This window comes from Cydia fagiglandana, chromosome 18 (genome assembly GCF_963556715.1).
Source record: "Cydia fagiglandana chromosome 18, ilCydFagi1.1, whole genome shotgun sequence".
Classification (NCBI taxonomy): domain Eukaryota; kingdom Metazoa; phylum Arthropoda; class Insecta; order Lepidoptera; family Tortricidae; genus Cydia; species Cydia fagiglandana.
In genome coordinates this window covers 4427934-4444789 of record NC_085949.1, presented here as the reverse complement: position 1 = coordinate 4444789, position 16856 = coordinate 4427934, and the positions used below count along the sequence as shown (strand labels likewise).

The following is a 16856-nucleotide window of genomic DNA, read 5'->3' as shown; positions in this document are numbered from 1 at the left end:
AAAAGCACTAGTTCGAGATAACCAACTTTCCGCACGCTAAACAGCTACGTAAAGTAGCACTTTTTGAGCAACTGTATTAAAAAGTAATTTATGGAATGGGGAGTCAAATATCAGAATGGAAATTGTATAACAAATCCATTTATACCCAAATTTCAATTGCTTATTGTAAAAAGAATAATAAAATCGTACTTGGAATTGGAACCTAACCCTTTACGGCCGGGAAAAATATTTTGCAAAAACTAATGAAAAATGCATGTGAACCGTTTTCATTTGTTATAAAATACACGTAAAAAATTATTAAAAAAATCCAACGACCCTTCATCATAAAAAAAATCGCATGCACGAAAGTGACGTTCAGGATTTATCTGTAAATGCACGAACGTGCAAATTCATTTGGATTTGTAAAATGATATGAAAAAAACGCAACATTTTACACAACAATACACTAGTATAATAATAAGTCTTTAACTTTACATAATCATCACAGGTTCTCTTTAAGAATCAACGCCGAAACGATTATAGAATGATTGAAAACAATTATCAACAATTATAAAGTAATCTCTATTCAACTACCTACATCATATGGAAATCCTTGAAAAAGTTTTCATAAAATGAATAATTGATTCATTCACAAGTAAAAAGAAAGTATTTACATGTGTTTAATATAGTTTATAACAAATTCTGGAGCTGTTACATCAACGATTTCATCGAATCTTTTTCTCTCATCTCTTCACAACCCTAATATTGATTGTGCCTGAAAACTTGAACAGTTAGAAGTCGAGGAACATAATTTACTGTCTTTCCACTTAACTAAAACGTTACTTAATCTGTGATCATCAGCCGACTCTCTCCACGTCACATATCATTGTCGTCTTTGAATGTCAAACTCCATCTGTCAGGAATTCGATTCACCATTACTTTACCCGTGCTATGTCCTCTGCTATTATTGAGTTTTACAGCAAATAATATAGTTGTAAAGAATCTATGACGATATAAATTAACTACCTTGGCTTCAAGTACTTCAAGAGAAGATCGAGTATAGACCAACAGCTGGACCTAACCCCAGTGACATAATATCACAGCCAAACTGCTTTATATGGATGTATCGAAATCAAGCATAAATCCGGCAGAATTATAATCACCATGCTTTTAACCCTACTGGACGGGTTTTATACACCACGACCTGACGCAGCCACGCTAGAACATCTTTTGATTCTTGGCTTTCATAGTGAATCCATTCCAAAAGCGAATAAGGTCGTCGTGAAATTCTTCAATATTTGATACCTATATCACAATAACACAAAATTCAAAGGATTTGTCTGGCTCCTAATGGACGTTTTAAAAAATACAAACCTAAGAAACGGAATATATTATAAAATGAACAAAGATATGCTATCTATTGTGATTTAAGTTTTTGCGCAAAAGCCGGATACTCACAAACTTGCAAATAGTTATGACAATTGATTCACGGGCTACGGCCGAACCCACAAATTCGTGCACTTATTTTTTACGAGCATGTAGTTTTTCCTAAATGACATATTTTTGCTCTAATTTGTGCTTAATAAACTCATTTAACTCTTTTACTGTAATAATTAAGTATTAAATAGCAACTTTGATACCAAAATTATACGAAATTATGAACTTACGTGTGTCACTACTTACACCAAAATACGCCACCATCTTCACCACTGTCTTGCGACCGACTGATGCCATTGACCTACGGTATTTAGTACTCAAACGTGTCTCTAATATCTGCAGTTTAGATCGGAATAGGTTTGAGCTCGAAAAGACGATTTGCTTGCGGACAGGATTTTTTAAAAGTAGTTTGCAGGATTATATCGAACCGGTCGGAAAGGGCTAAACTGCTTTAGTGCAGAAACGTATCATTTCCTGCACACCTTTTACAACAACAATGACCCTCTTTCATATATTCGGTCAAATTGTGCTTTTTGAAAAACTAATTATATCCAGCCTTTTATGAATGTAGTATGATACCTTAGGGTATGGTGCTTTATGCACACTAGCGTCCCTTCCCCTCCCCCTGACGCAACCCCCCCTTTTTGCATGAAATATGTCCCGGTGCACAGTTTTTTACATTTTTTGAGGAAAGTATACATTTTAGGAAAAAAGTGTCAATGAAAGAAATAATCCTTAATAAATTCTTAATAAAAAAGGTCATATTCATTTTTTTTATATGATGCACCTAATTCATGTATAAGCTTGTCAAAATTCGAAATAACATCGTTTTTACTTAGGGTTCGAAACTCATTTATTATACACGGTGTAACATGAGGAAACCGAATAATTTTAACAGCGTATTCCTGATCACATTTAGAGACAAAAATGTCCTATAAACTTTTTAAACTCGCCTAGTTTCAGAGTTAATACCAATAAAAAAAACAATTGTTACATAGTTCAAAACGCCTTTTTGATGGCGATGTTGCTACTATGGGATTTAGTCTAAATATCCTTATTGATATGTCAAAAAGTGGCAAGTAACACTTTGCAAAAACTAAGTTTTACGAAAAAAAAAAACATTTTAAGTGACAAGTTTACCAATAGCATTTAATTTTTATATACAAATTCATTCATAAAATTAAAAAAAAAAAAAAACCAAACAAAATTTTTTTTTTTTGGCGAAATTGACCTAAACACATATTACATCTTTTCCTTTTTTTGACCTCATGTATACATTTTAGGATAAAAGTGTCAATGAAAGAAATAGTTCCTTATTAAATTCTTAGTAAAAAAGGTTATATTCATTTTATAACACTTATTATACAAGGTGTCCTCAAGAAATATGAAAGATTTTATTTCTGAGGTCAAATTAAAAGAAGGAAAAAATTTTTGTATGAGTTTAGGTCAATTTCGCCGAAAACTATTTTTTTTATTGTTTTTAGGGTTCCGTACCTAAAAAGGAAAAAACGGAACCCTTATAGGATCACTCGTGCGTCTGTCTGTCTGTCCGTCTGTCACAGCCGATTTTCTCCGGAACTACTGGACCAATCAAGTTGAAATCTGGTACACATATGTAAGTTTGTAAACAAATGAATTTTAAACATGGGGGCCACTTTTGGGGGGTAAATGAATAAATAAAAAAATAAAAAATTTCAAACTATATCATGTTACATATCAAATGAAAGAGCTTATTGTAAGGATCTCAAATACATATTTTTTATAATTTTCGAATAAACAGTTTAGAAGTTATTCAAGAAAATAGGCAAAAATTGACTATTACCCCTCCCCCTTTATCTCCGAAACTACTAGGTTTAAAATTTTGAAAAAATACATAAAATAGGTCTATACCTATAGATGACAGGAAAATCTATTAGAAATGTACAGTCAAGCGTGAGTCGGACTTAATTACAGTTTTTGATCCGACTCCTACGGATTTTTTAAAGATTTCACTCACGTTTCGCATAAATAATGTTTAGTTTTAAGTTTATAAAATACATATGTATGTTAGTCTGTAAGGTATTTGTAATATGGGCCTTGTTCCCTGAATTAAATATCTAAATAAATAAATAAATAAAATAAAAAATACATTGTTAAAAATTGTGTAATATACGGAATCCTTGGAACGCGAGTCCGACTCGCACTTGGCCGCTTTTTTTATTTTTTTAATATATATGTATGTACATAAAAAGTAAATGTTATTGGTAAACTTGTCAGTTAACATGGATTTTTACTTCTTTTTCGTATAACATAGTTTTTGCAACGTGTTACTTAATTGTCACTTTTTGACATATCAATAAGGATATTTAGACTAAATCCCATAGTAAAAACATCGCCATCAAAAAGGCGTTTTGAACTATGTAACAATAAAAACTTGTTTTGTTTTTAAATTGGTATTAACTCTGAAACTAGCCGCATTTCAAAAAAGTTTATAGGACATTTTTGTCTCTAAATATGATCAGGAATACGCTGTCAAAATTATTCGGTTTCCTCGTGTTACACCGTGTATAATGAATGAGTTTCGAATCCTAAGTAAAAACTATGTTATTTCGAATTTTAACAAGCTAATACATGAATGTGCATAATGTAAAAAAATCAATATGACCTTTTTTATTAAGAATTTATTAAGGATTATTTCTTTCATTGACACTTTTTTCCTAAAATATATTCTTTCCTCAAAAAATGTAAAAAACTGTGAACCGGGACATATTTCATGCAAAAAGGGGGGGTTGCGTCAGGGGGAGGGGAAGGGACTCTAGTGTGCGTAAAGCACCATACCCTAAGGTATCATACTACATTCATAAAAGGCTGGCTATAATTAGTTTGTCTTCCCCATAAGTACATTAGAACACAATTTAACCGAATCATGAAACGGATATTTCTTGTTTTCTTTGCATTAGCATTTTTCTCTCGATAATTTAATCAATTTGCAACATAAGTAGAAGAATCCTCATATATCCATAAATATCAAAATATAAAAGGACATACATTTTCAGAAGAATTCCCCGTGCGGCGTTGCCAAATGGTTTAAAGTACAACATGCTCGCAACGTTTGAATGTCAATAAGTCGACAATGAAAAATTATATTTCAAATCAATTCAAACTTGATATTTTTGAGAGTAATGGGTTACTTAAATAAGAAGGCATTTTTCGCCCGGGTCTACTATGGTCAAATGGTCTAGTGGCTTTTAGCTACTGAGTATAAGTCTAACAAGTTGAACAGCATGACAGGGTTCAAACCACGAACAAAGACTCATTTCTTTTTGTATTTATTTATTTATTTTATTTCATCTTTTTGGCAATTTTATATGCCTTATTTTAAAAGTTATTTTAAGTAAATGTGTTGTATTTGATTATTTCATGTAGGTATATCATTTCAATAAAATTTTGGAAACTTTTATTTTATACCTGGTCAAGCAAATCTTTTAATCTTGTCAGTAAAAAAACCGGGCAAGTGCGAGTCGGACTCGCGCACGAAGGGTTCCGTACCATAATGCAAAAAAAAAACGGTCACCCATCCAAGTACTGACCACTCCCGACGTTGCTTAACTTTGGTCAAAAATCACGTTTGTTGTATGGGAGCCCCATTTAAATCTTTATTTTATTCTGTTTTTAGTATTTGTTGTTATAGCGGCAACAGAAATACATCATCTGTGAAAATTTCAACTGTCTAGCTATCACGGTTCGTGAGATACAGCCTGGTGACAGACGGACGGACGGACGGACGGACGGACAGCGAAGTCTTAGTAATAGGGTCCCGTTTTACCCTTTACGGAACCCTAAAAAGGCGCGAAATCCAAATGTTCTATGAACGATATCCCTTCGCGCCTACATTTTTCAAATTTGCCGCCTTTTTCTACTGACAAGATCTGCTTGACCAGCTATACTTCGTCGATAGTTGACTTCTTATGTACCTATTCTGCGATCCTAATTAGCCTCATGCATGACTTTTTTTTAATTATTTTAATCATTATTTATATCCTTTGAAAACCGGAAAATAAAAATACTTTTATAAATCTTCCCATAATATTATTAAAAAATAATTAAAATACTGAAAATATTTTACTCACGTAAGTTTAGTTTCGAAGAATAACATACGCTTAAAATAATTCAAAAGAGAATGCTAAAATTATAAAATAAAAAAAAACTGGCATTGTCGGGGTTTGAACCATGTATCTTAGCTACAATCTGATTTTTTTCAAAATAGAGGCTACGGGTGCCACGAGCACATGACAGTTGATGGTCGAAAATATTAGTTGCTTCTGAATGCCTTGTAATTCTTAATCGTTGCTCAAACAAGAATTTATTATTTAATTTCCAATCTTTTTTCAACAATAAACATTTCATCCGCTGCGCCCTCTAGGTTACTTTACTGTAACATTACGAATCTGCTGACATTTGACACTGACTTTAAGGTGACTTTAAGTACGTAAGTGTGCGTGAATGCAAGAAATTGCAATATTTTGCAGTTGGATTCCGGTAATAACGAAATGAGACAATGTTGAGTTGAACATGTCTCGATTTGGATGTAGTATTTTTTATAGTTTTCGCACATATCAACACATCTTATGAAACTTTGTATTTTGGGAGAAATAGTGAAAATCCACAATTCGTGCACAGTGACGCCATCTTTTGGCTGATAATCGGCATCCCATCCCTAGACATCCACCTTAATCCATATAACTAGACGTAATATTTGACGTATCTTAAAGTTCGAATATCGCCATATGCATCATGATTTAATGATCCCTATGGCGACCTACCGCAGGCTAAGTAATGTTGTTCTATGGGGGATGCGGGTAATCAACGTTGCGGTTAGTACAAATATTATGCAGTTAATATTGTAAAGGGCAAGAACTATACAGTAGCAGAGGTGGCTCACTCCGCGAATTCGTCGCGTCGCTACAAGTACATGCGGCCCGCATCAATTTTGGTGTCTAGCAGTAGGTTGCCGCGCACCGCTACGGAACGGACGACTGCCCGCGTTTTCGCCACCTTGCGGTCATATCTGTCGTAATAGACGCGTTTTATTAGAGAGTGAACCTTCTGTACCTAGTACTATTATTTATTCCGTGACAGTAGTACGAGTATGTTATGTATATAAAAAAGTTTCAAACAAATACAAAGAAAACTAAATTAACGGACGTGACGGTGTCCTAATTCGTTTGAATACAGAAAGTATATATGCAATATGCAGTGTAATATTCAAGTTTTTTTAATATTTATCCTTTTTAAAACAGTTTTTGCTAAATGGGACAGGAAAAGTTAATGTAGTTTCTCTGTCCCTCATACGAGTAGGAGCAAGATGAAAGTATAGATAACCTCTTTTTGTGCCATTTAACGTTCAATATAACGTTTAAAACATAACTAACCCGTAAAACGCCCACAAGTCGCACATTTCAAAAACGCATTAACTCCAGACATTCAACTATCATGGCAATGTTCACATTACCGTACAGTTTTCTAGGCAGTAATGTAATTTTTACGAGCGCGTACGTCGCTGATTGGCTGAAGAATTGTTAACATTTAAAACATAGCAGTATGGCGGCCACGGTTGTGACGGCGGGTAATTAAGTTTTACGATTCTGTTCTCTTAATTGGAATGCTTCGATGGGGTATGAAACAATGTATTAGTGTTAAGGCCAGGTCCTACCGTCACCAATTTGTGAATTTCGATCGGTCCCGAACGGGACATTCGGAAACGGAATGGAAAACGATTCTGAGTTTAAATATGGTATATCTCATCATCATTTCCTCGCATTATCCTGGCATTTTGCCACGGCTCATGGGAGCCTGGGGTCCGCTAGACAACTAACCCCATGATTTGACGTATGCACTAGTTTTTACGAAAGCGACTGCCATCTGACCTTCCAACCCAGAGGGTAAACTAGGCCTTATTGGGATTAGTCCGGTTTCCTCACGATGTTTTCCTTCACCTAAAAGCGACTGGTAAATAAGGGTATCAAATGATATTTCGTACGCAAGTTCCGAAAAACTCATAATTATATCAAATGATATTTCGTACGTAAGTTCCGAAAAACTCATAATTTCGATCGCTCAATTTCGCGTTTTCCCTTTAATAATAGCTCCACTACTAGGTATTTAAATTCTACTAATAGAATTTAAAACGAGTGGTTATATAATACCACTAGATTCCAAATTTATATCGCTCGTATTTCAAAAATAGCATTAGGCGTTTTCCACAGATTTTCGAGTGACGAAATCGAGCGCTCGAAATTCAAAAACGTATAGTGTAAAATTAAATTTTATTATTGAATAAGGGCCAGTTGCACCAACCACATTTGACAGACTGATCAATGTCAGCCGCCGCGCCCCGGCGCTTTCCTATGAAACTTTCCATACTTAAAAATTTAGCGAACTCTTTAACGATACGAACAGTTTGGTGCAACCGACCCTAAATGTGTGATGTGTAAAATATGTAGTAAAAATATAATTATTTATTAGCCTATAGTGTCCCACTGCTGGGCAAAGGCCACACAATTATATAGAGATGGATCTCTATATAATTGTCTATGGCAACATTTCCTAAAGTTCCTATTGAGTGGGCCCTGAAACTACTAGGAAATCCGAGTGTTACCAGTTATATTTTAGAGCCTTTTCAGGACGGCCAAGAGGCAGCTGCCAAATTTGTCAGTTTTTGTTAGGAGGGTCGCAGCCTCTATTATTTCTCAAAAAGTTATCAGTCATAATGTATTGCTTGTCCGCATTTTCGTTAATCATATTTCTTTCGGTTTTAGAAACGCGTAACTTTCCAGGATTGCCATAAAACAAACCTTATCTAACCTAGCCGATCTATAAGGTCCTCACGCAAATCCTGAAAAGTTAAGACGAAACAGGAGCTGAGTTTTAAATATTTTAGGTAAATATAGTGTCTCGCTAACGGAAGCGGCACCTAAAAGTAGTGCGATAAGGCCAAGGCGAAAAATCCTGCGTTAAAATCTCAAAAATCGAGGTTTCGTACTCCTCTGTTTGCTCCTCCCGTATGTTTTGTCCCTCACGGAGGCGCGTATACCACTTCTATAGGATCCTACCTTCTATGGATTACAACGTTTTCAACACAAAACTAACAAGACTACGGGCCATAACATAAATTGCAATTTTTTATCGCATTTCTGCGAAGTCTGCACCACACGGTATTATTGCAGTTTTACAACTTGGACCATTAAAAGGTACGATTTAACATTTTTACAATCCTTAATTGTATATTATAAAAGTTTAAGGCAGTTCATTGTGGTACAGTGCGCCCGATTTAGGATTTTAGGGCTTCATAATAAAAGGCTTGTCATTTTCAATAATTTAAAAGATATTATATTGTTGAAAATGTCAAGTAGCACTGTGGCTAATTTAGTAAAGGTCAGTAAGTGAGCGATATTCTAATAGGATTTCATATGGATCAGTAAACTGGATATTGGATTTTATTAATTAAGTACAGTGGAATCCGATTATAATGACATCGAAGGGAACTGACAAACACGTCATACTAAGCGGATGTCATATAAAGCATAGTTGTACAACTTCTTATTTTTGTTATTTTTTCCAAATGAATCTCAAATTCCTTTGTGAGAGATGAGTTTTCTTAAATTTGTAACAAATATCAACTTGTCACTGAGAATCAAAACTAAAATACCTTACACGCCACGAACGCACCAAACGTCCTCGCAGGGAAAGACGTGGTGACGGCCACGAAAACCAGCGAAGGTGTCAGTATAACCGGACATAATTTCATGGAAATAGGATTTTTAGGTCATAGTAAGCGGTTTGTCACTATAAGCGAAGTCATCTTATCCGAATTTGTCACAAAGAGTTTTATATGAAAACCAAACTTCGCACAGTAATTACGTCATAGTAAGCGGTTGGTCAGTGTAAGCGGAGTCATAATAAACGGATTCTACTGTACATAAAACTGTGATGTATAAAAATATAAGAAAAAATTGGATAGCCCCTGGAAAAACTGCCGCTAGAGAGCGCCTCATGGTGTAAAGCAGCGGTCGGCAACCTTTTAGCAGCCAAGGGCCACAAAGCAGTTAACGGACGCGGGCCGCATTTTGTTAATATTTATGACTTTATCAGACATTGTCATTTGTCAATATTACATACAAAATAGCCAGAGAGGCTCGCGGGCCGCAAATGTGCGGTCCGCGGGCCGCTGGTTGCCGACTGCTGGTGTAAAGTAATATTTTTTTTAGCGCTACATTTTGAACAATTATTACTAATTAAACTGATAAACAAATATAAAAAGCACTTTTAAATTCAATTTCTTTCTTTGTGGTCGTATCTTTCTTTGTATCGGATCGGACAATGTGAAATCGTTCTAAGGTTTGGCCTAGGCCATAGGTTTAGGACAGTAACGCCTTGGCTGTCATTTTCTGTGCAAAACAGGCTGACGATTATTGCGGGGGAGGTCTAATGTATGGCTATATTTGTACATGATTTGTACGTAACGTACAAATAGCCTTGTCAGATAATAAACGTCAGTCCATACAAAAGTTTGCAAAATTGTGTAAGACTTTCGGCAGAGGGGTAATCTCTTAAAGGCGACTCCATTTATTAAATGCTCTAAGGCAATTCTTCTTCTAAGTTGGTCCCTCACTGCTGAGGACCGTGAGTATCGTGACTCCGCTTACTATTTTTCCTATATTAGGCTATTCTGTTTTAAGAACTCCATCCCCTTAAATCATGGCATAGTTCGGATTCACACCGGCGATGCCGCGGGCATAACTTGTTCTTTGAAAAAAAAAAGTCTGATCTTTAATTATTGTTTTCTGTCTGTCCTTGTCTGAATCGAATAAAACAGTGAGATGTAGTAAATGACTTTTCAACTGTTGTAAAATTGTTTCATTCATAGCTTTATAGTTTTAGCATAAAATTAAATGTTAACGGTTATTACTACTATTATACACGGTGGCTAAAAAATAACTGCATTCCTGTTGGCAGGGAAGTTTGGATTATACTGAGCAACTTTTACTAAGGGATCAACCCCGAAATCGCGAAAAAAAAATTACCCTCCCATAGAAAATGGACCAGCCAAAATGTATGAAACAGCCAAATCTGTTTTTCGCCAATAAAAGTTGCTCAGTATAATCTCAAAACCTCCTTGGCAACGGGAATGCAGTTATTTTTACCCAGTATAGCTCAACTAAGAAAGTTTTGTTTGTCGGTAATAGGGGCACAATGTTACCTATTTATTATCGATTATTCTACGACCTAATTTTATTTTATGACTGTTTAATTTGCTGTTAATGCCGCGATGGACACGATATCTATAACTCCAGATAGGTTATAGGCGTTCGAAAGTCAAACCGCTTAAATTGTACAAATTGTACAATTTACCGCTTAAATTGTACAAGTTGGGCTATAGTCACGCCTAGGCAAGTTATAACTGTGCACGTGTTAACGAGCTGGAAAGAGACAAGCATATGTTCAACGAAGTGTCACAAAAATGAATGGTAGGTATACGAAAAGTCATCAACATATAAACAGATTCATTCGTAGGTATACTCGACATAGGTAATGAAATATATGAAAGTATGATTTGTACTTATACGAATTTGATATTTTTATCTCTAGTTAAATAATATCATTAGCTAAAGATCATATTATTATGTGCGCCATGTGTCTCACAAAAAAAAGATAAGAAGCGAAGTAAAAAAGTCCGGAAGCGTATCGAGGACCCAAGCAGCAGCTGAGGTGCATCCATAAACAATAAATAAGAGAAAGGTTATTAATTATAAACAAAGCCCTATTATAGGTCCTTAGTGCCATAAGTAAACAATTATACATCGCCCTTATAGCCAAGCGACAATAGGCCTTGTGCCTGGAAAGATAGGCTTCATGACCTATACCTATCCTGCGTTGTTTATTGATATTGTTCCGTGAATTAAACGCGATCTTTGACTAACTAGCTATAATAGTATAGGCTTCACAGCTATATTAATATTAATAATTCATTTAATAGCGTGCGTTTTAATTATTTTATCATGTTATGCGGCAATTTGTAAACATTTTACAAATATAAACATGGTTATAAACATACTTTAAACTTTATTATGGCTTTGGCATACTGGACTACTGCGTAATCGAAAAAATGGTGCAAATGTAGTGCATAATTATTTCCATCGTATTTTCACGGAAACGTACGAACGTGTCTTGCTTGTATCAGTCAGTCTCGGTACAAAAAGTACTGACGTTAACTGAAGTAGCATGAGGGCTGATTTAGACGGCGCGTGAATTCGTATGCGATTTTAGTTACATTGAGGACTATTGGTTGCATCCAACTCAACCGACCAATCAAACACCGCAATGTAATGAAACTCGCATGCGAGTTCTCGCACAGTCTAAATCAGCCTTAACGGATACGAACGTTTCCGAGGAAAAAACGATGGAAAACAATTATGCACTAGCCATCTGTATTTGTTTATGCTCGGCTATGAAATCGAAAGTTGAATTTGAAAAAATCATCAACATTTACTATCACTATCACTAGGTATCACTAGCACTAGGTAGGTAGGTAGGTGGGTAGGCTACACTTTATAAAACAAAGTCCTCCGCCGCGTCTGTCTGTTTGAGTGTTTGTATGTTTGTTTAACATCTGCAACTGCTGAACGGATTTTCATGCGGTTTTCACCTATCAATAGAGTGATTCTTGAAGGTTTGGGCGTATAATTTGTTAACCGGGCGGGTCGCTAGTGAAGTATGAATTATGCTTAGAATAAATTTAAAAGTGAAAAAATTACTGAATTCGGCTTGAATTAATTAAATAATTGAGTAATTTTTCCACTTTTTATTTTAAGCTTAATAGCATGCATCGTTCGCAGACGTTTCTGCTTGTTAAAAATTAAAATAAGTATGAATTAATCCTAAAATTAATTAATTATATAATTAATTTTGTGCTGTGAGAAGAGCGTATGTGGGGCACCCGGGCGGAAAACGTCCGTCTGGGCGTCCCAGATACCGCTGGAGTGACGAAGCCCAAAAAGACCTGTCCGCCCTCGGAATACCCAACTGGTGTGAAGTGGCGCAGAATAGGGCAGAATGGCGCTCTCTTGTGTCAGAGGCCAAGATCCTCTTTGGGTCACTGAGCCAGTGATGTATGTATGAATTAATCCTAAAATTGCCACAAAACAATGTGTTAAGAAAACCTACCGCCTAGAAAATCCATATGCTCAGTTACGCATCGGTTGCATTCAAATTCATAATCACGTAACTAATAATATATTCATGTTTATATTGTTTATTGTTGATCAATACTACGGTCCGTCGGGTTTGCGTGTGGGCTGGTTAAGTTGTGCAGTTCTAGAGAACGTTCTCAATGTAATATTCTCGAGCGAAAGCATTTCTCTTACAAATGGGAGAGCGTTCTCGATAACCGCATAATTCTAGTTGGTGTAATGAAGTAAATTGCAAAGCATGATGTAGTTCTAATTTATTGGAATGTAAGTAATTAGGGGCGGTTAGGCAAGCCAGCATGTATCAGTGTATTATATACCTAAACCTTCCTTAAGAATCACTCTATCGATGGTAAAAGCTGCACGAAAATCCGTTCAGTAGTTTTTGAGTTTATCGCGAACATACACACAAACAGACAGACGCGGCGGGGGACTATATGTCTTGTTGCAACACTGTAAAATCTGCTCTAGAACTTTTCAAGTACTCTCTTCCATCAGGTTACATTTCTCTTTTGTCATAGTCGAATCCATAGGTGTTTTTGATTAAGTATTTGGAGTGTTAAAAATTTGTTTTCACTTCTCATGCTCAAAAAGTGCACCTTTATGTCGTGCGTAGACGATATAAAATCGCATTTTATGCTCTAGAGCATAAAAGTAAAATTTTCTTCTAAGACTAAGGTAATCGGTCTCAACAGCCAAACAGTTAAAACATATTGCACAATTTTACTGAGCAATAAAATTGTGTAGATGACAAAACTTGTTATATTATTTTATTTTTGCTACAATTTATTAGAAATCCGTATTTTCTGTCATTAAATTTAGTAAGTCACGTAAAATAAGAGTCGATTATCGTTCAAAAATGCTCCGAAATGTTTGACTTGGCAGAAAACCAAGCGTCTGAAACTCTGATCACATGTTGAAAATTAAAAAAAAATAATTAAAAAGTTAGTTGGCGGGAATTGGTTATGGATTATGTTCTTTCGCTTAACGACAATTTCGTGGTGTAAATTGCCGTGAAAAATATAATTATTTTCCTCGCAATCGAAGTGAAAAGCAGAGTGTACAACAAGGGCATAAATGTCCATTTTTACCCTCGTCTACTATTTTGGTCTTCGCTTCGCTCGGACCAAAAAGTTGCCTCGGGTAAATATGGGTCACTTTATGCCCTTGTTGTACAATCTACTATTTCATGAAAAGATAAATAAAACAATATTCATACCTATCTGTTATTTAAAGGTAAATATTTTAATTTTATATTTAATTGCATGTCACGATGTCACCACAAGACATACGTCAACATTTTGTTTCGCAATTTCAACGTCCGGAAATGCATAATTCAATTATTTAACTGCTGTAATTATAAGTTTTTATTTGAGTTGCTTATTCGTAAATATATTATAACGTTGTATTTATATGTGTAATTAAGAAGAGATAATTTTAATAGCGCCAGTTATTGTCGGTTTCCAACATTGTTTCATATAAGTAGCTCGTTATTTGTTAATAATCAGTACCTAATAGACGCGAATATGAATATTATAAACATAAAACTTTCGTATTTGTCATGCTACTTCAGTCAACGTCATCGTCAGTACTTTTTGTACCGATACTGACTGAAATAGCAAGACACGTTCGTACGTTTCCGTGAAAATACGATGGAAAATAATTATGCACTACTTACCTACATTTGTATTGCGTTGTCACGTTTGGTAATTAAAGCCGAGGCTTTAACGTAGACTTAGGTACTAAAAACACTCTGAGCGAATTACTTTGACGCTGACGCTTGCAGCGTTGAGCGTAAAAAAATAACTTTTGCAGCGTTGAGCGTAAAAAAAGTCGCTCGCCTACAAGAAAATAGAGAGTAAAACTTCTCTAAAACGCTCTATTTTCTTTTTATTACAATTTCTAGCAATGGAAAGTAACATATATCTATGTCTATAGTAACATATATATATGTTACTTGAATGTTCATGTCATATTTCATGTTATTTTAGAATGTAGTTTTAAAATAAGAGCGTTACATAGATTGTATGACAGCGGCTAGTACGTGTGACATAAGAGTCAAAGGAATTCGCTCAGAGTTAAATTCTAATACTAGCACTTACCATGAGATCCGATTTGTGTGACATAATGTCCAACGAAGCTTATATACAGGTACAGTCACCTCACAGTCCACAAAACACAGCACTTGAAAAACATAGTATCATTCGCAAAACAACTTCATCGATGAAGATAGCACACCACTAAAATTATTTATTTCGCTCAGCATTTTCCTACAAAAGAAAAACAAAATAAAAAAATGTATCACTTGCACATCACTATAAATAATGTGGTCACTTTTTTTTAAATTTCGAATTTCTCCACCTTCGTCCGGTCACTGTGGAAATGAAATCACGACTGGGTTAGTGATGTTCTGATTCGTCGGCTGACACACCACTCTTTTATCAAGTTAGCAAATTTGTATGTGTGGGTGTGTAACATTGTTGTTAATGTGTTATGACACATTGTGTTGTGTGGACCGAACTTGCAACGTTGTAGCCTCCGTACATTGTTTGTATACAGCGCGCTTCGCTAGTTCGCTACTATACGTAGTGTACGCAAGCGACGTAATCGTGACTCATATGCTTTATCAATTACAGCATCTTTATAACCTCTAGCCCAACGGCACTCAAACTTTTTCGGCGACCGTTTTGGAAAGCGAAATATTTGACGGAGCCCCAAATTTTTCGTTCATCACCGTAGATTAGACATATACCTATAAAATAGCTGTTTTTTTTCTTATTATTACAACCAGTATTCTCGCGGAGCCCCAACAGAGGCATTGCAGAGCCCTAGATCGGTCGCCGCTTACGAATGAAATATGTCTTGACTGTCTTGTCAAGACAGTCAGTTGTTGATATGTCTATGTCTTGAATGAAATATGTTTTAATTTAACAAAATAAAAAATCAAATTAGGTATACCTATTTGATTTTTTTTACCTATAAAAATGTCCAATATATCTGATCATTTTGACTTTTGTGTTTGTCAGAAAGAAACAAAATATTATTTATGGAGCCGTTTTGAATGAACGAATTAATTAAATGAATTTATTCGTGCTTGTTACAACAATACCTTGTTTACTTTTGTATTGGTGTTCTCGACTTCTAAGCGCCACTTATACCATCCCACTAACCCGGGGTTAAACGGTTAAACCGTTATCCAAGTGTCAAATCGTACTGGTAACCAAAGTATCTCAAGGTTTAACCGGTTAATCCCGGGTTAGTGAATGGTGCAAGTGGTCATAAGCGTGTCGGGCCGGGGCCCTAGAGGCCATAATTTATCATATTATTAAATATTAATGTTTGTTATATTATCGTACGCTGGCTAAAAATTTTTTATAACGTGGATTATTTGCTTCGACCCCACGTGGCTCCTAATTTGAAGTTGGCTAAATCATCGACAGTAAATATCAAGAGAGCCATATTACCCAAAGATAGATTGTACAGTCAAAGAATTGAATTTTCGTGCCATTTCGTACCTTGCCACAGTAACAATCAATGATACAATTTTATATGAACTACTATCTGTTGCCCGCGACTTCGTCCGCGTGGAATCTTATCTTCAACATTTTACATCTTTAGTACCTATAATTTTCATATCCAAGCAATGTTGAAATTAAGTACTTTTCTTTTTTAGCAAGTTGTATGAAGTTTTAAGTCAAGTGGATTTTGATGTTGGTTGCTGAAATTACTTTTCTTGTATTCTCATAATAGGTACCTATGCCCTTATACAAAGATTCAAGTTCCGCATTCCGCACTCACAAAATATCTGATGTCTATACAAACTTTCAACCCCTTTCTCACCACCTTGGAGGATGATTTTCAAAAATGCTTGAATTAGTTTTCATGTTTTTTAATTTATTACCTTTTTTTCCAAAAAGTTAAAGTTCCTAGCTTAAAATTAAATTTACACCCTAAGACGAATTTTCATCCCCTTTTTAGCCCCCTTAGGGATTTAATTTCCAAAAACGTTGCAATTACTTTTTTTTGTAATCGGCTATTATGTCTTTCTAAGAAGTTTCAAAGCATTTGTAATGGATTAAAATTTTCAACCCCTTTTTAACCCTGTTAGGGGATGAATTTTACAAAACGCTGAAATTACTTTTTCTGTCTTCTAATAATATTCCTAAATACAAAGATTCAAGTCCACCACTCAAAAAAATTTTTGATTTCCATACA

General features: G+C 35.2%; 1 protein-coding gene across 5 annotated transcripts in view; it reads right to left on the bottom strand.

Annotated features, from left to right (window-relative positions):
• LOC134673250 (protein doublesex-like) overlaps positions 1-16856 on the bottom strand; it is a 313376-nt gene that overhangs the window by 187328 nt on the left and 109192 nt on the right. The window contains exon 5 of one of the 5 annotated variants that reach the window (XR_010099440.1): positions 14744-14911. The exons of 1 other annotated variant lie outside the window; for it this stretch is intronic. Coding sequence is in view for 1 of the 4 variants with exons in the window: in XM_063531214.1 (XP_063387284.1) it covers positions 14982-15015 (34 nt within the window). In the remaining 3 variants the exon portion in view is untranslated. Of the gene's footprint in view, positions 1-14743; positions 15016-16856 lie in introns of those variants that run through there. 3 more of the 5 variants (XM_063531214.1, XR_010099441.1, XR_010099442.1) reach the window with 3 other exon arrangements.